Source organism: Pelodiscus sinensis, chromosome 4 (genome assembly GCF_049634645.1).
Source record: "Pelodiscus sinensis isolate JC-2024 chromosome 4, ASM4963464v1, whole genome shotgun sequence".
Taxonomy (NCBI): domain Eukaryota; kingdom Metazoa; phylum Chordata; order Testudines; family Trionychidae; genus Pelodiscus; species Pelodiscus sinensis.
Window position 1 is genome coordinate 6,695,369 of NC_134714.1, and position 21,288 is coordinate 6,716,656.

General features: G+C 52.0%; 1 protein-coding gene across 6 annotated transcripts in view; it reads right to left on the bottom strand.

The window, feature by feature from the left end:
- Positions 1-21,288, bottom strand: part of TRIM9 (tripartite motif containing 9) — a 130,616-nt gene that overhangs the window by 48,497 nt on the left and 60,831 nt on the right. For all 6 annotated transcript variants that reach the window (XR_012903243.1, XM_075926183.1, XM_075926184.1 and 3 more), the window contains exons 2-3: positions 13,191-13,286; positions 8,912-9,034 (exon numbers count right to left, since the gene is read on the bottom strand). Coding sequence is in view for 5 of the 6 variants with exons in the window: in XM_075926183.1 (XP_075782298.1) it covers positions 8,912-9,034; positions 13,191-13,286 (219 nt within the window). In the remaining variant the exon portion in view is untranslated. The remainder of the gene's footprint in view (positions 1-8,911; positions 9,035-13,190; positions 13,287-21,288) is intronic.

Here is a 21,288-nt window from a genome sequence, read left to right on the forward strand (position 1 = left end):
GCTCCTTCTGGCGCAAGAGCCTCTTCTGCAAAAATGGCGGCTTATTAGATATGCAGATGAGGCTCGGTGATATTCCACGCTTAGCCTCATTTGCATATCTCTGGCGCAAGATCGCGCCAGTGTAGACATAGCCTGGGTGTGTGGGTTACACTAGGAACACAGGTAGGGTTGCCAGATGGTTCCAACAAAAATACCGCACACACTTGACATGATATCACAATCGACATGACATCTGATTTAGAAAATACCGGACATTTCTATTTTCTCAGTTCTATTGTCTCCATTTGTTTCCCGGACAGAAAGCTCAAATACTGGACTGTCCGGTTCAAAACCAGACACCTGGCCACCCTACCCACAGGAGCGGAGCATCCCATCTGCCCCCCGCCTCTGCTTTCGTACTCCCCCCACCCTGCTTCCAGCCAGCCGGGAGGATTTAACGTTGTCGCCCCCAGACCCCCCGAGGCCTGGAACCTGGCTGCCTGCTGCTGAATTAGCTCGTCCCGGCGGAGAGGAGGCGAGCTCCGAGCAAGTCTCCGGGTGGTCTGGGCTCAGGGACGCGAACGGCTCCATCTCCGCTCCACACGCTGGGCAGCCCTGACTCAAGCCAGGGCCCCATAATTGGTCATCAACTCTGGGGCCTCGGAGTTATGCCCCGGCACCGGGCAGCCAGGGAGACTGCGCCTCAGTACACTGCTATGAAGGCTGGGTTGGTCTGCCTCACAACTACCACCACATCAAAGGGCTCCGGTGTAGCCCACGTGGTTAGGAAGTGGGGCTGCGCCGGGCCAGTCTCTGGGCTACCTAGTGAGGACTGCTGGGCTGGGGCAGGCTGCCAGACCGATGGGAAGGGCGAGCAAACTGGCTCTCAAGACCACCAGCAGCAGCAGGTTAGTGGCTGTGCAAAGCATTTGCCAGTGGGGATGACGGCCCCATGCCTGCCTGGCCCCAGCCTTCCTCCTGGCTCGTCTCACTCCACCTGACCTGGTTTTACTTCCTGACCTTTGATTCCAGCTCTGAACTTGGGCAATGTTCCCTCTATGGTGGGAACCATCTATGGTGTGAAATACATTGTTCCCATATAGGGCGTGGAATAAATGTTGTTATGCGCACCAAGGCATGTGTGGATGTGCACCACCCACAGACACATATGCTGCCAGCTGTGGGCGCTGTGCTAAACCGCTGGGCAGCATTTAAATCTCTCCTGGGTGGCTGCCCAAGTGCGCAGTTTACATGCAACGGTGACCCTGAGCTTCCATTTTCGGCTCCTGACTCCTGTTCTAACCATCAGGCATGACTCCTGCACCAGGTTCTGGTGGGCCACTCTATCCTCCCCTGCCCCTTTAACTGGTTAACCAATGAAACGGGATTTTACATCCCTACTCCGCACGACTGCCCCCATCCTGGTCACCGTGGTGATACGGACCATGCGGTCAGAGAGGGAGGGAGACCACTGCGTTGTCACTGGGCCCCTGGACCCGGCTGAAGGTGGCGGCCGGTTCACAGTCATTCAGAACCCCCAATTCCCAAGGATGGAGAAACAAACCCAGCTCTCCCGACGGCACCAGAGCAACCAATGCAGATTTCCTCTGCTATTTACCGTGGACAAAATCGCCCGGCCCCATGCTCAAGGCCCCCTGCACTGTTAAAGGGCATTTCAGGTAAGACCAGCAGGTCTTCAGCTGGGAGAAGGCCGTTTAGAGCCCCAGCAGTCTCCTGGATACATGTGCAAAGGCCTCACATTCTCAGGGGTGCAGCTTTCTGTGGCTACTTGCCCTGTGCTGCGTGGGCGTGCTGGCCAGAGCATGTCTGACTCCTCCGCATAACCAGGCAGGAGTTTCTTCCTGGGGAGCAGCTCAGATACCCAGCAGGCCCCCAGAATGAGGTCAGGACCTGCTGTGCATACGCCGCAAGCAGCAGCTGGTTCGCTCTGTTCCTGCAGAGAGCAGTCGGCAGGCGCACTTCCAGGCCATCAGCGATTAGGCGCACAAGAAAAATCCAGCCCCAGCCCTGTACCTGTATTGCTACTCCAGTCTCTGAGCTGGGACAGCAGCTGCTGTCCCTCCAAGCCTTTGGACAGGGAATTAGCCCCCTGCATCGGAGTGGATTTCACCCCCAGAGAGCCCCAGGGCCATATCCAGGTGGATGTCACACTACACCTCTGGGCACAATGCCAGGAGCAGGGATTGAACCTGGCACCTTTGGCTCTCAGAGCCAAATGACTCAGGCTATGTCTAGACTGCAGGCTTCATTCGGAAGAAACTTTTCTGGAAGAGGTCTTCCGAAAAAAACTTTTCCGAAAGAGAGTGTCTACATAGCAAAAGAGCATCGAAAAAGCGATCTGCTTTTTCGAAAGAGAGCGTCCACACTGACTGGACACTATCTCGCATGTCAGCTGTAATTGCTATAGATGGAATGGCCACCAGGGCTCCTGTACTTTTTCCTCTTGCCTCTTCTTTCAAAAGAACTCCCTCTTCCCCGTCCACACACCCCTTTTTGCGAAAGAGCTCTTTTGGAAAAGGCTCCTTCCTCGTAGAAAGACGTTTACCAGTGTTGGGAAAACCCCTCTGTGCTTTCCATTTTATTTGAAAGAACACGATTGCTGTGTGGACGTAAGTGAAGTCTTTTCAGAAAAATGTCAGTTTTTCCAAAAAAACTCTGCAATGTAGACATATCCTCAGTAGGCCTGGGCTGTATCTGGCTGTGATGATGTGTCGGGGTTCCCCTCGATCCTGCAGCCCCGTAGCAGCAAGAACAGACTCCACCAGCCAGTAGAACAGAGCGGGTGTATTGCTCCTCCAGGATACAGCACAGTACAGACGTGATGTGGCTACAGGAGTCAAGGCGAGGATGCCTTAGACCCCTGAGGTTAGGGGGTCCCGCCCCCCCAGACCTTCAGTCCTTAGCTTAGGTTCTTCCCTTCATGTTTTCCAGACAGCAACTGATCCTTCCCCCAACACCTAGGCTATGTGTACACTTGCGGCTTCTTGTGCAAGAAATATGCAAATTAGGCTAAGTGTGGAATATTGCCGAGCCTCATTTGCATACCTAATGAGCTGCCACTTTTTGCAGAAGAGGCTCTTGCGCCAGAAGGAGCTGTCTACACTGCCCCTTCTGGCGCAAGAAAAACCGTCTTGCGCAATGCCGTTATTCCTGAAAATAATGGGATGGGAGCAGGCTCCTTTGGTTCCAAAGAAGGAAGGTGTATCAGGTTTAAACAGACAAACTGAATCTCAATGAAACAACCCTCCCTCCCCAGCCCCAGCCCCTTTGGGGGGCTTAGCCACGTCACTCAGAGGTGTGGGGGTCCTTAAACTGACCTAATTTCCTGGTGTAGACCAGGCCTGCTTCTCTGCAAATCTTTTCTTTAGAAGAAGCAGAGTCTGACATTGCAACATATGCAGAGCAGGAGAGTTTACACTGGTAACCCACTTTCCCAACAAAGCGGGGGGAACCATTTCAGGGCGAAGGGACTGATGCGTAGTTGGGACTTTAAGGGCGCTACGCTGATCGCCATGAGCCAAGCAACTGGCACACAGTTCACGTGGGACAGACACCAGTGTGGAGAAACGGAGCTGGGACTCCTGGAACCATACTGCCCAAATTCACGACAGCTTAAATAAAAGCTTTTTTCCAAAAGTGGCTGCAAACATCTGCCAGATTATTTATGGGCCTGATCCAAACCCCACCACTAGCAATAGAAAGATTCCCGGTGACTCCAGGGAGGTTTGGAAAAGGCGAGAAGAGTCCAGCAACTCTGCGGCACGCATGACATTGCAATGAGAGAGTTGAAAGCAGATTTCAGAAGAACCCCAAGCACTTGGCTCCTGCATAAATAAGGAGAAGGCTCCAGAGGCTGCCCGTGGGTGATTAAGAACATCGAGTATTCATCAGCTTATGGATGGAAACTAGGCTCACATTAATTTTGCATGGAAGCAGATAGGTTACAAAGCTACAAGTCCCGCAATGCTCGGCTACAAACCAAGCTTTGCTGAATTGTGGAACCTGCTGGGAGGAGGCTAATGGGATGTAACTGAATGGGTAAGTTGGGGAGTTTGGCAGTGCAGGGCTGGAGGCTGGGAAGAAGTTCCGAGCAGCTGCATACGTTTTGGTGGGGCTCACTTTGTGAACACAAAGGGACTTTTTTTCCTTGATGTGCTTAAGGGAGGCAGCGACCAGAACCCTTGGTTGCTAATTACTGCCTGCCAGGAAGCATTTTTGTCAGCCACTGCAGTTCACGACAACCTTAAAATAGGCGATTTATTCCAAAAGCTTTTCTTCCCAGTAAGATTATGTTAACTGTAATTTGCATTTTAATACAGCTCCAAAAAGAGTCACAGCTGTGTTCATTCCTGCGCAAGTGTCTTATTTCTTTTTCAGGACTTAACACTGGATTCCTGGAATTTGCAACCAAACCTTGGCCACTCTGAGGTACAGGGGGTGAGCTAGGCTACAATTACTATGCAGGAAGACTAACAGTTCAGGACACCCCATAAAACTCCAAAGTCCGCATGTGGCTGGTGATCACTCTCAGGACTTGTCTACATTGTGCATTAGTCTGCACAGAGGGGTGTACCTTTTAGTTTGCACTAGTGGGTTACGAGCTGTCTGGCTTGGGTCGAACCTGCTGGTGCACACTAAAAATTTCCTAGTGTGGATTAATATAATACTGTTTGAAACAGAGCTACATTAATGCACCTTAGGAAAATCTGAGTGCACATGAGTATAGTTAATGTCTGATACGCTTAAGACGACAATTTACTCCTCCCCCTTCTAGTGTGGATTAAAGCACCGTGTAAACAAACCCTCAGTCTCCTGAACTGATTATTGCAAGGGTCAGGAAGGAATCATTATGCTTTTTCCATCAACTGGGGCACCTTCTATTGGCCATCCCCAAAGGCAGTCGTTGGCTTGATGGACCAATGACTTGATCTGACATAGCAAATCCTATGGCCCTATTTGATCTGACCGAAAAGTGGTGGCTGGATAGGGTAGATTTGGGGATGTAGATTTCTGATTTTTTAGCTGAAATTCAAATACTGAAAAAATGTGGCCAAAAGCAGGGGAAAAAAAGTCAATCTGACATTACCACTGTAATGTCTCATGTTCCTGTTCTCCTTTATCCATTGGGTTCCCTGCTTGGACTACATCTCCCATGATGCACTATGGTCTAGTCTCTTGGAGGCAAATCTAGTGCACCATGGAAGTCCCTGGCCATAGGGCATCATGGAAGATGTAACCCAATGTGAGAGCCTGGCCCACAGAGGGAACCTGATGTACCTAAACTATATCTGCCATGATGCACTGCAGAGGGCATTCCAAATCAAAGCAATTTGGTTCTCAGGCATTCATTTGTTGATGAAAAATTGACAGTTTCCACAGAAAGTGGACGCTATGCGGGGAAAAATTCTCTCTGGAGAAAATCCAACTTTTGGTCCAAAACCAATTTTGACAGAACATTTTTGAGCTGCCTACCGTGCTATGACAATGGAAGCTTCACTTCACCAATGAGATTATTTTCCAAATCCAATAGTCCAGTTGGAACTTTTCACGAGACACCCAATAAATCAAAATCAATGGGCCCATAGGGTATCACAAGCCAGCAAGACTGAAAGGCAAAGGCCATTACATCACCGACATTCGCCTTGCCTCCTTCTCTTGTTTAAAATGGCCATTCATTTCTGGCTGCTGTAGATATCAAATATCTAGTTCCCTCATTAACCCTTTGAAGAAACAAGTAAGAGGTGTGGTAAATTCTCCATCGCCAGGTGTTTTTGAACCAGGATGGAATGCCTCTTTCTACCAGAGGTGCTCTAGGTCCCACAAGTTGGACCAGATGCCCAGGGAGAAGTCTCCTAGCTAGTGTTATGCAGGAAATCACAACAGATCATTACGGTCCTTTCTGGACTTAAAATTTCCAAGTGAAACTAAAGAAGGGCTGTCTCCCCAAACACAGCTAGAAAAACGGGTTATCAGTCGGGGGGAACACACCTTTCCTGGTACAGAACTAACAGAGGAAAAATTTACATCAGTGGTTAAAATGCAGGTGGAAACATTAACTGGAAAGATTCTGCCCTTCAAGGCCAACTTATAAGGCCTATGTGTAATTTGTACAAAATATTTCCAATCGGACAAGTTTCAGTGGTGATCTAAGGGGACACGATGGTATTAATGGTCATGCTGATGCTGCACGTACCATAGGTAGGAAACCTGAATAATCTCATTTCCACTAACGGCTTTGTGAGATGCAGCAGAGAGCCCAGATTGCCAGTGCAAAGTACACACATAGGGGCTGTGTCTACACTGGGCCACTTATTCCAGAAAATCAGCCGCTTTTCCGGAATAAGCTGCGAGCTGTCTACACTGGCCCTTGAATTTCCGGAAAAGCAACGATGCTCTACTGTACAAAATCAGCCGCTATTCCGGAAAACTATTCTGCTCCCGCTCGGGCATAAGTCTTTATTCCGGAACACTGTTCTGGAAAAGGGCCAGTGTAGACAGCCTAGTAGTCTTTTCCAGAAAAGCGTGTCTACATTGGCCACAGACGCTTTTCCAGAAAAAGGGCTTTTCCGGAAAAGCAGCCTGCCAATGTAGACGCTCCTTTTCCAGAAAAACTGAAAACGGAATAGTATTCCGTTTTAAGCATTTCCGGAAATTCATGCCAGTGTAGACACAGCCAGGGTGTGTTTACACAGCAAAGTTATTTCGGAATAATGGCCGAAGGAGTGAGGTGCCTCACGAGAGCTGGGTGCCTGTTTGCCTTAAATGTTTTGGAAAATCTCAGCTCTAATTTCACCTCCCTGGGGTCTGGAAGCATTATGTGAGTAGCCTTTCACCTCCGGGGTAGTGCAGCTGTTAACACCAGCACACCCTGGTCATCTGCAAACAGAATTGAACTTGGGACCTGTACAACTTAGTGCATGAGGCTCTACCCCATGGGCTAAAAGCCATCCAGCTATTAGCTAAGCCTGTAGAGCAGACTCATTATTCTCTCTATAAGTGGTCTCAGTGTCACTTGATGGGACGGTGAACCACCCCCACATGGTATGTGGGTTACACAGGAACAGATCAAAATGCACCGAAGGCAAAAATCATCCATATGCCAAACGCCAGAATAGTCCACTTAAGCCTTATTATCATCTTACTCTATATTTCAGAAACATGCACCTGTCTGTCTGTCCAGCCGTGAGTCTGCTGGTCCAAGAACTTCAAAACGGTCAGAGCTAGGACCACCCCATTTGGTACACAGCTAAGTTATCGTAACTTAGAGCAAGGTCAGGGTTTGGTTGTGCCAAGACAATCCGGAAACATTCTCTCTGCAGAGAGGGGGAGGCTGCGTGCGATCTCCCTGCCCCCAGCCCAATCTTCAGCTCTGAGGGGCCAGAAACAATTGGCCAGTAGGAACTGACCCCGGCCAATCTCTCAGCTCCTATTGGCTGGAAACTACCAGCTGATAAGACCTGAGAAATTGGCCTGGGGATGGGACCAGCGCAAGTTTCTTCCCTGTCCTGGAGCTGAGAGCCACTGTGGGGTTTGCAGTCTGCAGTTTTAAGTGATTTGGGGCTGCAGCAGGCAGGGAGCCCAGCTTGCCTCGGGCGTGCTATAGGGCTGCTGACTTAAGTAAGCGTCTCTCAGCCACAGCCTGCCTCTGGACCCCAGCCCCTCCTGCTCCCCAACTCCCTCCCTAGATCACCATCCAAACCCTCTGCACCACCTTGCCCCTGATCACAGCTCCTTCCCAGAGTCAAAGCCATTTGGACAGCTCAATGCCGGGCCAGTCTCCAAACGCATGTGGAGGGGGAGAGGAGACATGAGAACTTCTCTGCAAGCAGGTCTCAGCCGAACAACTGGAACGTATCCTGATACCAGCCCCGGGGAGCTCAGCGGGACGCGGTTGTGTTTTCTCAGCACCTTTGGGTGACCCACGTTAGTGGTATTGCCCTCTGTCTGCACGGCTGGCTCCTTGACGGACAGTTACACCAGCCAATGGATCCTGCACTAGCCCACACCCCTCGAATCACGCCCCCCCCGATTTAGCCCAGAGCCCGGACTCTGCTTGGCAGCTGCAAGCTCGCAAAGAAGAGCAGGCCGGGCTCCTCCAGGAACCGCAGAGTGACTAACCGAAGGGTAACGCTAAGCAGTCGGCCTTCCCTTCTCCGTCACGTCCCACGTCTGCCTCACTTCATGCACCTCCTCTCCTGCTATCTCTCTGGGGGTTTCCTCTGGCACCCCCCTCTGGAGCACCCGGCTGCCATGTCTGGCCTGAGACCCCGAACATAAAGATGCCTGCCCTACAGACAGGGGAGCCGGCAGCCACGCCAGGTCCCTGTGCAAGGTGGCAGGTTTCACTCTCTGCTCTCAGAATGGGCAGGTTGTTGCGCAGAAGGGGCGGAGCCTCAGGAGTAAGGGGCGGGGCTAGGTGCTGCCAGCTAGGTGCACCACCTGGACAGCAGTGCACCCCGAACACCAGGAATGTGAGCAGTGATTCAGAGCCTGGGCCGCTGGGTCCTTTTGAATGACAGGGCCCTGGGGCAGTTGCCCCCTTTCCCGGCCCCCCTGTGGGCAGGCCTGCTTGCAGGGCAAACACACTTACCGACCTCCTCCTGGCGCATTCCTGTCCCTTCCCCCCATGGCTAATTCAGGGGCTGGTCTGACCCTCACCTCCTACTGACATCAGCAGAGCTGAGGCGTTTTGCCACCTCGCAGGCCGGCGTGGCCTGTCTCCCTGCCCGCGGAAAAGTGGGGAAAGCTTTGTGAAGTGCTGACCGCCGTCTGTGACAGGAGGTGGGTTAAGAGAGAGTGTCCGGCGGGAGACCCCGAGACGAATGACTTTAATCGGAAGGGGGCGCTGAGTCCCCACTCCAAGGCTGGGCTAAAATTACGGCGGGTAAAGAAGCGGCGCAGGGGCTCTGACCTTCAGTTTGTGCTCGTGCTCCTTGTTGACCCGGGACAGCAGCTGGGCCTTCCGTCTGTTGAGCGCGTCGATGAGGGCGTCGCACTGGGCTACCAGGCAGGCTTCGAACTCCACGCTGTTCTCCTGCGTAACAAAGCATGTCTCACAGCCGCGGGGATGTCACCGGCACCTGCTGCCAGCCACCCAGTGGGGGTGGAGGAGGGCCCGGGGCCCCAGGTGTGCGCTGGGAGGAAGGGCTCTGTTGGGTGGTCGCCATTACCTCCGGGACAAACGGCGCGCGGGTGCGTCAGACACGCCTGGGGCCCAACCGTGCAGCCCTCTCTCCGGCAAAGTGCCCGCCGCCTTCCGTCAGGTGTGACGCTTGGGGCTATTTTAGGCTCTGTTTGGGTTAGTTGAGCTACCCCGCACAAGTGTTAAACGAACGTCCATGGGCCACGATGAACCTTCCTGGCGCTGAGCAAAACCTACTCCGGGAACAGTCCCAGCGGACACCGTGGGGCGCCAGGTGCTCCTCAGGGTGGCTCAGCTGGGCCCTGGACACTGTCCTGCAGTGGGGCTTTCTATGTCCATGGGAGGGGAGATGAAGGGGGCAGGCTGCTCTAGGGGTCAGCAAGGGGCTGGAGGAGGCGTGGAGGAGCGCTTGTCTGGAGGGGCCCCCCACACGCCAACTACTCTGACTCCATCTAGCTGGAAGCTCCCATTGGTGGGGCGCATGGGTGAGGGGAAGGAACCAGGGCCGTGTCCAGACTCAGGGTTTTTTTCGGGAAAAGTAGCCTTTTCCCGAAAAAACTTCCCCTGCGTCCAGAATCAAGCCGCGTTCTTTCGAAATTATTTCGAAAGAACGCGGCTTTTCTTTCGATGGCGGTAAACCTCATTTCACGAGGAAGAACGCCTTCTTTCGAAAGCTCCTCTTTCGAAAGAAGGCGTTCTTCAATGTAAAGAGGCCGTCTTCGAAAGAGAACATCCAGACTTGCTGGGTGCTCTCTTTCGAAAAAGCGGATTTCTCTTTCGAAAGATCCGCCTGCAGTCTAGACGCTCTCTTTCGAAAGAGGCTCTTCGATGGAAGGGACTGGGAAGGGACTGGGAAGGGTTGTCTTGGGGAGGGATAACAGTCTGCAGGCTGGGATGCATATAGGAGGTTAGATTAGATGCGATGGGTAAATACCGGAGGAACTGGAAGAGCCGAAACCAGGTGGATTTGATGGAGGATGCATATATTTGTCCCAGTGTTCGAAGGGTTCAACCACTTAGCTGAACTCTTCCTGCCTCCACCTGGTGAAATGGTTACTTTGTGCTGCATATTAAATGTTAATTGCACTAATGACGAGCTGGAGGATGGCACCTGGTAATGTCCTTCAAGCAATTTACCCATGCACAGTCTGTGCAGTGCTGTCAACACGCTTTGTTGCCTTCGGGCTCATGTGCCTCGCGCCCAAAAGATTGCAGATTTGATCTGCACGTTATCAGCACCACGCTAATTTGGGCCTGCAATAATTCCTTAATCCCGAAGAGTTTCACTGAGCTGTCGGAATCTGTATTCCCTTGGGGGTGCTAGTTGGGATGAGAAAACCCTCTGATGGTTTGGGGGCTATTATGTTCATCCGGTCAGATCGGGTGGTTGCGAACCTCGATTTCGGGGGTTATCGAACCAAACAGGAACTGCACACGACACTGAGCTGTACCTCGGTACCCGGCGAAGGCACCACCTCGTCCCTACATCCAGCAGAGTTCCCTCAAAATGGGGCCAAGATGGGAGCCACTGGCCCAGCCTATAACATGAAATCTTGTCAATAAGGCATTTGTTGGAATAACTCACGAGCACTAGGGCGCCGCTAAGGTGACAGCATTGAGTAAGTAGGACTGAGGTTCCCGATTACCTCAGGCAGGGTCTGATTTGGCTACCCTTACTCAGGTGAGACCTCTCACTACATTCAGCAGACTCAGGTATCATTACTTAGTATGTCCGTTGCCGGAGCAAACGGGGCCCCTCCCCCCCATCGTGCTAGGGGCTGGACAAACACAGAACAAAACGATGGCCCTTCCCCCAGAAGTAGCCGCGGCGTCCTCATTGGGAGGGCTTCCAGGCTTAGCGTTGAGGACACGCTATTTACGCGCTTCGCTTGGCGGGGGCCTCCCTGACTTGAAAGGGGCGTCGCGTGCGAGCCAGTGAAGCCAGTGAGACAGCTCGTGCGAGGAAGTGCTCACCAGGAAGGGAGAGGGCTGCACGGTTTAGCCCAGTGGGCCCCCTTGCCCGAGGAAGAACTACAGGCCGGCTAGTGTGGGCCACTCTCACACTGATGTCACCTCGCTCTGACGTAACATCCCTCAGGGGGTTCCATGAGGTGAATCAGGCCCTGAACCAGAACAGGCTCCGGGATAACTCACAGAGGGAAGGACGCAGCTAACTCGGTCACTGTGTACATGAAGTGCGTTCAGGGGAACTAGGCTCCAGATCTAGTCAGTGCTGCAATCCACGCTGCTCCCCCGGAGGCACATTCACATCCGACACGTACAAACCGGGGCCGGGAAGCCTGCTGGATTCGGCTGGCGGGGCGGGAGGAAGGGGAAAGGCTGCCCGTTGGCTGGGAGGGGGCGGGGAAGCGAGCATTTGACTTGGGCAGCAGCGGAGATGGCTGAGGGTTCATCCGCGAGCGCCATGGGGAAGGGAGAAAGTGGCCTGGGCGAACAGCCAAACAAGCTGCCTGCGTGAGAGAGAGCGGCGCTTTACGCGGTCGGAGTCTAAGCCGCGTCTGCTGGAAGCTTTGCTGAACGTTAGCCTCGAAAGCCTGTTTTTCTGCGCCACCCGCTCGCTTTCCCCTCGTGCGGACGGGCGCAGTTCGGACCCACAGTCTTGCCATCCCCAAAGCTTGAGGGACGGGACACTAATCCTTCCACTGAAGAAACCCAGGGGATCAGAAACAGCCAGACTGTAGCACTGCCTCCTGCTTAGGTAGGGCTGGATCCCAACCCCTCTCTCCCACCGAATCGCACTGTGCTGTGAGGAGATTCCTGTTGATTTCTGTGGAGATCACTGCTCCGGGTGAGGGGGTCAGAATCTAGCCCCAAATGGCTTGATTTTACGCCCACAACAGCGTGACTCTGGCAGTATTTCCAAAGAACATTCAAACAAATTCCCTTAAAAATCAGACTAGCATGTTTAAACTCCCTCATTTTGTGGGCATGGCTAGGCAGAGGAATCTTTGCTTCTCCTACAACTGGTACACGGACACCCTTGCTGACTGCCAGACTGCAAATTAGAAGAGACTTTGCATCTCCCACTGGCTATCCATCATCCGTGTTCCTTTGGTGAAGCCAGGACAGGCCGAGGCAGTGTTGTTCTATGGGCAGTGAGGTGGAAGACTGACTGATAATTATCTAGTATAGGTTGAACCTCTCTAGACCGGCACCCTCGGGACCTGACCGGTGCCCAACCAGAGAATTTGCCAGAGGTCAATATTGTCTAGCAGCATTGCCAACACTTCCACGGCTCCCTGGGATGTTAGAAGACATGTGGGGGAATTAGAGCTAAAGAACAGAACAGAACACTGAGGCTACGGCTACACTGTCATTGTTTTGCAGAAGAGGATATGCAAATGAAGCTCTCATTTGCATATCTTCTTCCGATTCTTTTTGCGGAAGAGGTTTTGCCGCTAAAAAGCCCCATGTAGACGGGGTCATTTGTCAGAAAAAAACCCGTTTTGCGCAAGATCCTTTATTCCTTAGAAGATTGAGGTTTACGGGATCTTGCGCAAAAGGGGTTTTTTTTTCTGACAAATGACCCCGTCTACTTGGGGCTTTTTATCAGCAAAATCTCGTCCGCAAAAAGAATTGGAAGAAGATATGCAAATGAGAGCACCATTTGCATATCCTCGTCCGCAAAAAAACGGCAGTGTAGCTGCAGCCGGAGAGCCAGGACTGGTGGCTGTAAACAAACTTTATGGGACTGCGGGAAACTTGGCCACACCCATGATGAGCGGACATCCAGCTAATTCAAATCATGCCGGATCACGGATGTTGCCGGACTAGAGAGGTTCAACCGTAGCTGCTGCTCCTTGCACATTCACGAAGAAGTCCTGGTGACAACCCCTGAGGGAGGGAATGAGTACATCAGCTAGCAGGAGGCTGAGGGAGGAATGCCAAGGGGTCCGTAAATGTGGGGCCAGCTCTGTGTGTGGGAGGGGGGCACCAAGCAAAGACAAGACATGGAGGTGATGCATGAAGTCACAAACGGCGTATTAACCTGTTGGGGGTTTGTTTCTCTAGCGGGTTGGTATGGTACCTGGATTTGCTGAACCATGTTTCGTAGCTGCACCAGGAACTCTTTGGCTTCCTTGGCTCTGTCTGACAATCCATTCAGCGCCTGGGAGAGCTGGCTCTGCACACAGAAAGAAATGCAAAGCAGGTTAGCGATAACCGGGGAATAGAGGAGTAAGGCATGGCATTCATTCACACCGGGGAACATGTACTCTGGCCCCATGTCGTCCATGGAGGAACCATTCTCTAGTGATTGGTCTGGAGTTCAGAGTCCAAGCCCAGACCCCCTTTAGCTGTGTAACCTTGGGCAAATCACTGGTGGTAGCCCCGTGCCTCAGTTTCCCCAAATGTAAACAATGAGAGGAAGGATGGTCCAGTGGTTAGGGCGTTACCATGTGACTTGGGAGCCTTGGATTTGGACTTTTCTGGGTGACCCTGGCCCAGGCACTTAGGGCTTGTCCACACAAATATTTCATTTGCGGCAAGCGAGGGCGTGATTCTAGCTCCCCTGCCATGCACTGTGTCCGTGTGAACCCAGCTGATGCCACTAACAGCTTGTTAGTGAGCACCGGGAAGAGAAGCTGGCCCCAAATGGCCTGATTTTACGCCCACAACAGCATGGCTTCAGAGGTGTTTCCAAAAAACGTTCAAACAAATTCCCTTAAAAATGGGACAGCAGCACTGCAGGTTAGAAGCAGACTTTGCATCCCCTGCAATAAATAGACACAAAGGCTGAACGTTTCAAACTCAGGCCACTAGATCCACAGACAGGCACCCCGGTAAGCAGCCTGAATTTGATGAGAGGAGCACTCAGTCCTATCGTGCATGGCACCTTATAGATTATCGAAACTGGCGACTCTCCGACAGGGGGTCAGAACCAGGGCTGGCTTAGACTCCCGTGAGCCAAGAGCTGGAGCCAAAGCCCAACCCTCACTTTCCAAGGCCCCAGCCTGTCTGTTATTAAGTTCTTCTCCCTAATTTCTTCTATGCACACTGTCGCTACCCTCCAATTGCCTGCCATGAATTGTAATTCATTGGATTATGTTATATTAACACTTCAACATTATTGGGGGAAAACACCCTTCGATAAAGATGTTTCACTGTTTCTGAATCAATCATTGTCGGAACTCCAGTGCAGTGATACATTTTGGAATTGGAACTTTTCATCCTGATTCAGGGGGAAAACAAATTTCAAAAGGCCGGAATTTCCCACAAGCTGGACATACCATTCTGCAGCAAGCTCCACTCAGAATCTTTATGTATTTACCCGCATGGACACCTGAGACGCAGGGCAGTCCTCTAACACTCATCTGGCAGAGGGACACTGAGGCACAGAAGGCATGTCTACACTATGGAGAAGATCGACCCCCCAAATCAAATGCTGAGGGCAGCCCCCTCTGATGATGTGTACAGGAGGCCCCCGCTTTGCGACGGCCTGATTTACGACCCCCCGCACTTACGACCTTTTCCGTAAGTGTGGAAGGGGCCCAAATCCCCCAACTTACGTCCTCGGCCCCGCATGTATGATGGCGTGTGACACCTGTCGTAAATGTGGATTCAAGTTACGACGCCCCCGACTTGCGACGTTATCTCCGGAACGGATCGCGTCGCAAGTCGGGGGCAGCCTGTACTCCTCTTTCTGCGAGGAGTAAGGGAAGCCGACTGGAGCATGTGTCTGGTCTAGTGTAGACATAGGCAGAGGGACTAAGTGACTTGATCAAGGTCACGCAGAAAATCTGTAGCACAGCAAGGGACTGACCCCAACTCTCCGGGGTCCCATCTTAGCACTCTGTCCCTTCGAGCACAAAGGTTACTTACACTGTAGCAGCTTCTCACCTGAGCTACTCCAGCAGAGAATGATAGAGCCACGGGGCAAAACACAATGCTCCTACTAACTAGCTAGCAGTTTTCATTTTCATAAGGCTTTCCTATCTCCCCCCCCGATTTTGAGAAGTGCCAATTCCACATTTGCTCTATGCAATTCTCCGTCCCGTGGGCTACAAGTGCTGCTGTTTCTGTGGCGAAGGTATTTGCTAGAAGACTGGTGGAAAGTGACTGTCAAAGGGGCGCAAGCACAGCCAATGAAAATTCACTGAGAAATGGCCACTACTATTTGCAGCAATTCGATCGCCATGGCAACCTACCTCATCAGTTCTGTCAGACCCTCCCCCTCCCCGGGGACACTGAGGCAGAACAGCTGGGAGGGGGATGAGTCCGAGGTCCACACGGTGCCACCAGGCATCCTGCACAATGCAAAGCCACCCTCCCGCAGTACCCCTGTCCTCTGTGCACTTTGGGAGCCCCCCTGGTGACATCACAGTGAGGCTGGGGGCTGAGGGTGCTCCTCACCCCTGAGAATCAGGCCCCGTGTGTTTCAAGAAGCAGGCCTCGGCTAAGCAGTTCAGCCCCCGATTCCAGCTCTCCTTCCTCCCACCCGTCGTTCCATTTCGAGGCTTTTGCTGTGGGTTTGTCTCCTAAAGTTTTGCAAAATGGAATTGGCAGGAAATCGATGTCACTCGTAAAACCGATTTCTCCTTCCTGATTTTGTTATGGCAGTGCCTCCAAACCCCGGCGCAGGCCCCTCCGTGCAAGGTGCTGCACCGGGGTGCTCAACACTGACCACCGGAACCTTCCCCGCCCCCTGCTCCGCCTCTTTCCCCAAAGCCCCGCCCCCTGCTCCGCCTCTCCCCAAGACCCCGCCCCCTGCTCGGCTGTTACCTCTCTCCACCACAACCGTTCCTGAGTGATCCTCCAACTGACGTGCTTGCTGCCCTCTAGTGGGGGAGGCCAGCTATTGCAGGTAACTAGACTTACCAAACACTGCCAGCTTCCCTTTTCGACAAAACTATCTGGTTGAAAACTGGACACCTGGCAGCCCAAGGCTGGACACGCATCTGTGTGCATTCCCGGTCTCCAGGGTCCAGGAGTTTACAATCTGAACAGACAAGAGGAGACACGGTGCAGGTGTCCAGGGTCTCCCAGCGGCAGAGGTGGGAACCGGCCCAGCTCTCTAGAATCCCAGTTCCAAACTGCAGCTATTATCTCACCTGGCGATCACGAAAGTCTAACAACACCTGCCCCCTCCCCCACACGCACGAGAAGTCCCAGCCTTCTGCCAAGTGGAGCTGTTTTCAATGACTGTACTGCAGATGCGCAAGGGGACGGCCCCTTCCTGCCTTTGAGCCCGCGTTAGAGCAAAGCTTCCTTTGTCAGCGAGCTGGGGGTCGGCGGCTTGACGGCTGGCGAAACGGAGCTCCAGCCGCAAAACTGCTCCTTGCCATCCATCACTCCTGCTTGTGCAGACCAGGCAGCTGACAGGATGATACACAGCAAGGCAGATGCGCAGTGCATAGACAATGCTGCTGAATGAGGGATTAGAGCAGGCAGTCGTAGGCACATGCACAGCAAGCAGAGGGAACCGTAAGGTACAGGAAATCCATCCATCGGCTGTCGCTGCTTTCCCTTTCTCAGGCCCCAAGAACGGCCTCTGTTTATCTAACGCAGTGATTTCACAGAGCGCTGCAGAGCTAGGGAGGGAGGTGGGAGGCAGAGCAGGAAGGCTTCTTTTCTTTGTGGAAATTGAGCCCGGAGGCAGTAAAAACCCTGGGAACTACATTTGGTCACAAAAAAGTAGCTGGGCCAATTGGTCCCAGGAGTTCTGCATTTGCGCCTTGTTAGTGGCTTCTCCGCTGCACAGAAAAGCAGCCCAGAGGTTATTGCTCGTTGCTTTCGTTTTGCAAGCAGGGATGTAAAATCCCAGTTATTCATATAACTAGTTAAACCTTAGAGTTAACCAGTGAACTGGCTAAGTGGGATCCCACTCCCGATCCCCCCCACTCGTGCTTGGGGCTGCTGCTCCTGGCTCCCTCCTCCCCTGTGTTTGGGGCTGCCAGCTTCTGATCCCCCCAATGTGGGTAAGCCAGCTCCCAAGCGCAGCGCACTGCTGCGGGCAGAGGCTGTTCCCAGGTACCGATTAACCAGTCCCCAGTATGGATCACCTGATAAGTGTGATGCTTACCAGGTAACCAATCAATCAGTTACCCTTTCACATCTCTATTGGCAACTAGGGATGTTAAATGTAGATTACTTGGCTAATCGAATAGTCAATGCAATTTACATCGACTATTCGATTAGCCAGTAAGGACTCCCCAGCTGGCTGCACACGGCGATCAAAGCATCAGCGCCATGTGGAACCCAGAGTCTGACCCCGGGCTTTGAAGCACCTGCTCTTCTCCCCACATTTGCTGCTTCTTTCTGAAAGAGGCACCAAGGGACGGGGGGAGCGACTAGTTGACTAGTGTGTCGACTAGTTGTTCACGTTCCGATAGGCAACTCACACTTTCTTCTTGCCTTTGAATTGTCATGGAGATTCTCTGCACCCAAGCTCCAAGTCACACCGCCACGTTAACCCAGGAGATCTGCCTTTCTTTCCACGACAATGCGCTAGCTTGTGTTCTCTACACAGATCCTGGCAGAGGTACAATTCAAACAGCGGCCTCTTGCATTTTTGGATAGGAATGAGTCAAGTTTCTTTGCTGTTTACTTTGCAATTCGCTACACGTAATTTGGTGGCAGTTTTTACACTTGTTTGGGGGTAGGGGTTTTGTTTTTTTTTTTGGCTGACTCTCAAGATGCAATCGAGATACAAAGGCGTATTCTGAGTCACTGACACTCCAGTTCCAAAGAGGATGGAGAGAGGCTGTTCTCAGTGGTGACAGATGACAGAACAAGGAGCAATGGGCTCAAGTTGCAGTGGGGGAGGTCTAGGTTGGATAGTAGGAAAAATTATTTCCCTAGGAGGGAAGTGAAGCCCTGGGATGGGTTCCCTAGGGAGGGGGCAGAATCTCCACCCCTAGGGGGTTTTTAGGTGACAAAGCCCTGGCTGGGTTGATTTAGTTGGGGTGGGTCCTGCCTTGGGCAGGGGTGGGACTAGATGACTCCTGAGGTCTCTTCCCACCCTAGGATTCTATGGTTCTAAGCTGCCCTCCGCATGCTGTCTGGTCTGAATTGCCAGTTTCAACCCCTCTCCCACGACACTCTTGCCGGCTGTGTCCATTGGTTCTGATTTCAGACGCTCTTTCTCCCCTGTTACTCCAAACCTCCGCTCACAACAGGCATGCAGGGAAACAGGAGGAAGGGCTATTGACTGACAGCACAGGAAGGGACACAAGGTCAGAGCGTGCAGTGCCTGGCAACACTCACTAGGCTCAAATTAAAAAAAGAAATTGACATCAAAGAGATTAGATGGAAAACGGGCGTCAACAGTTTAATGGCCCAGAAAATGGCCGTTCTTATGTTCTTAAATGACCTTTCGGCTGCGTTCCCGGGAAGCTTTCATACAACCTCCAGGATTTCTGCATTTCCTCTGTAATTTATTGTGGCAGAGTCATTAGGATGTGGAGCTAATTGACAAAGGCGTGTCTAATAAAAACAGCCTTGCTCAGTGAGTCCTGGATACCTCCCCCCACTGCATCCCCCAGGCACAAAATACACCGAATCAAGGGATGCTGGTGACACTCTTAGCCCATAGAGCAGCAGGGCCTGTTTTGCACCACCCTGGCGCTGGTGTAAATCAGGAGAGCTGATTTCCAGAGTGGAGAAAGATTTGTGTAAAAGAGGTGTGGGATCGGGATCAGACCGTATCAAGTTGATTCCTGACTAGATCAGTGTACCTAGGCGAGGAAGGTGGTGGGCCAAATTCCTTGCTGGTGTAAACCGGTGCGGCTCCATTGCAGGCAGTGATGCTGCACCTGTTTGCACCTGGAGAGAGCCGGACCCACCGTGTTTTAGTGTCTGGCTTTGAGAATTCCAGCACCCAACCACTGTGGATAAAAGCCCCTACTCAGCATTGCAATAACGACCCATTCTGAGGAGCAGACCCCGGCCAGACGAGATAAGGAATGGACACAAATCAGAAAAGGCAACACACAGAAACCTGTTGGGGAACATTCTGACTTGCCCGGGCACTCCTTAATGCAGGGCTACTCAACCTTGGAAGCCCCGGGGCCCACAATGATACTCACAGCACATGCCTAGGGCCGCAACTTAAGTGTGGTTGCATATAGACGCAAATAAATATGCAAATATATGCAAATAGCTTCTTTCACACTGATGGGCATGAATACAAAGATTAAGGCAAGACTAACACAACACGCAGGCCCCATTTAAGTCAGTTCTGCTGATATTAATCAAATGCAATAGTTACCCCATTTCCACCCCTATGACAGCACTTGTAATGAGCAATGACAGTCCAGGAATTGAACTACTACAAGGCATCTCAACAGAAGACCACTCTGTGGACTCACCATGGAGCGTGTTCCCAGTGGAGGCCACGTTCCAAGGATCCCACCCGTGGGCTGCACGTTGAGTCCCACGTAAACCCAAACCGCACCGGGGGATGCAAGCAAACAGGCCGCGGGCATCGCATGTGGAGTAGCCCTGCCTTAATGGAGCTCAAAGTCACCCTACTGTTTCTGGCCAATTTCACAAGCCAGCTCCACAGGGAGGCCTCAGAACTCAACTTCATTTACAAGTTCAGAAGAGGTATGAGCAGAGACATTGGCTCCCTACACTCCACATCCTAAAACAAACAGTGGGTTCTTAAGAACACGTAGTACCTTCTCTATCAGCTTCATGTAGTATGGGCCCTCCAACTGACTATTCTTTCCCCTTTTCCCCCTTCTTTTTCCTCCCCCCCCATCTGCTATTTATTTAGAAATTGGACCTTTAACAACTCCAGTCATCTGAAGAAGTGGGTTGTACCCACAAAAGCTCCAGGATACTACCTACAGCAGTGGTTCCCAAACATTTTTGATTTTTGAAAAACCCTCACTGCTCCTTTTGAAGCAACGGGTTCAACGGGTGCCAAATGAAGAGAAATTAAAAAGAGTGGGACTTTTCAGCTTTGTAAAGAGAAGAGACTCATGGGGGATACGGTAGAGGTCTATAAAATCATGACAGGTCTGGAGAAAGTGAATAAGGAAAAGTTATTGACTTCTTCCCATAACTTAAGAACTAGGGGTCACCAAATGAAATGAATAGGTAGCAGGTTTAAAACAAACAAGAGGACTTTTTCTCCATGCACCGCACAGCCAACTTGTGGAACTCCTTGCCAGAGGATGTGGTGAAGACCAGGATTTTAACAGGGTTCAAAAAAGAACTAGATAAATTCATGGAGGTTAGGTCCATCAATACTTATTAGCCAGGATGGGCAGGAATGGTGTCCCTATCGTCTGGAAATGGGTGACAGGGGTGGGTTTGCTGGATGATTCCCTGTTCTGTTCACTCCCTCTGGGGCACCTGGCATTGGCCGCTGTCGGCAGACAGGACACTGGGCTGGATAGACCTTTGGTCTGACCCCGTCTGGCCGCTCTTATGTAGTTAGGCTCTGACTCTGGACCACTCCTGCCCAGAACAGGGAGTGGATAGCACCAAAAATTGCAACGCAGAGCTAACGCGAGCCGATGAATGAACACAATTACCATGCAGGAAAGCTCTGCTCGGTTTGGTCTTCCAACCAAAACTGGTGGCTCCTTTTCATAAGCCAGCCTGCCCTTTTACTGACACACTCCTCTCCGTGTGCCGAGAAGAGGCGTGTCTAGCTCGCATTAGCATCGCCGGGAGTGAAGCGGTTTCAATCTCCCAGCACCGAGCTGGGAATACATCCCTGCTCTGTGCCTGTTGCGTAACCCTCTTCTTCCGGGAGGGCTCTCAATGGGATTTTTGTCTGTCTTTGATTTTCTGTCGTTGCAGAGCTCGAATGAATGCTCGCCTCTACTGAGACGCAGAGAGCTTGTGCCATGGGGCACCCTGACATTCTGTGACCCCGGTCGGGTGAGGGGGCAGTGCTAAGGGATTCCAGGCAGGAAGACGTGTGTTTTCTCTTTTTCCAGCAGAAATCCCGGAAAGCAGCATTTCAATCTCCCAGGCAGAGGTCAGGTTATCCTGTTACTTCTCCCTTTTCACATCAGGGGAGTGCCGTGGATGTGGGTGGAGTGACTCCAGTTCTGGGCTGGAGCGAGTGAGCGGAGAATTAGGCCAGTTGGTCTCAAATTCAGTCAGTCTCACTTAGACTTGGCATGATAACACATGACCGAGGGTCTCGCTTCTGTAGGAGTCGCGGA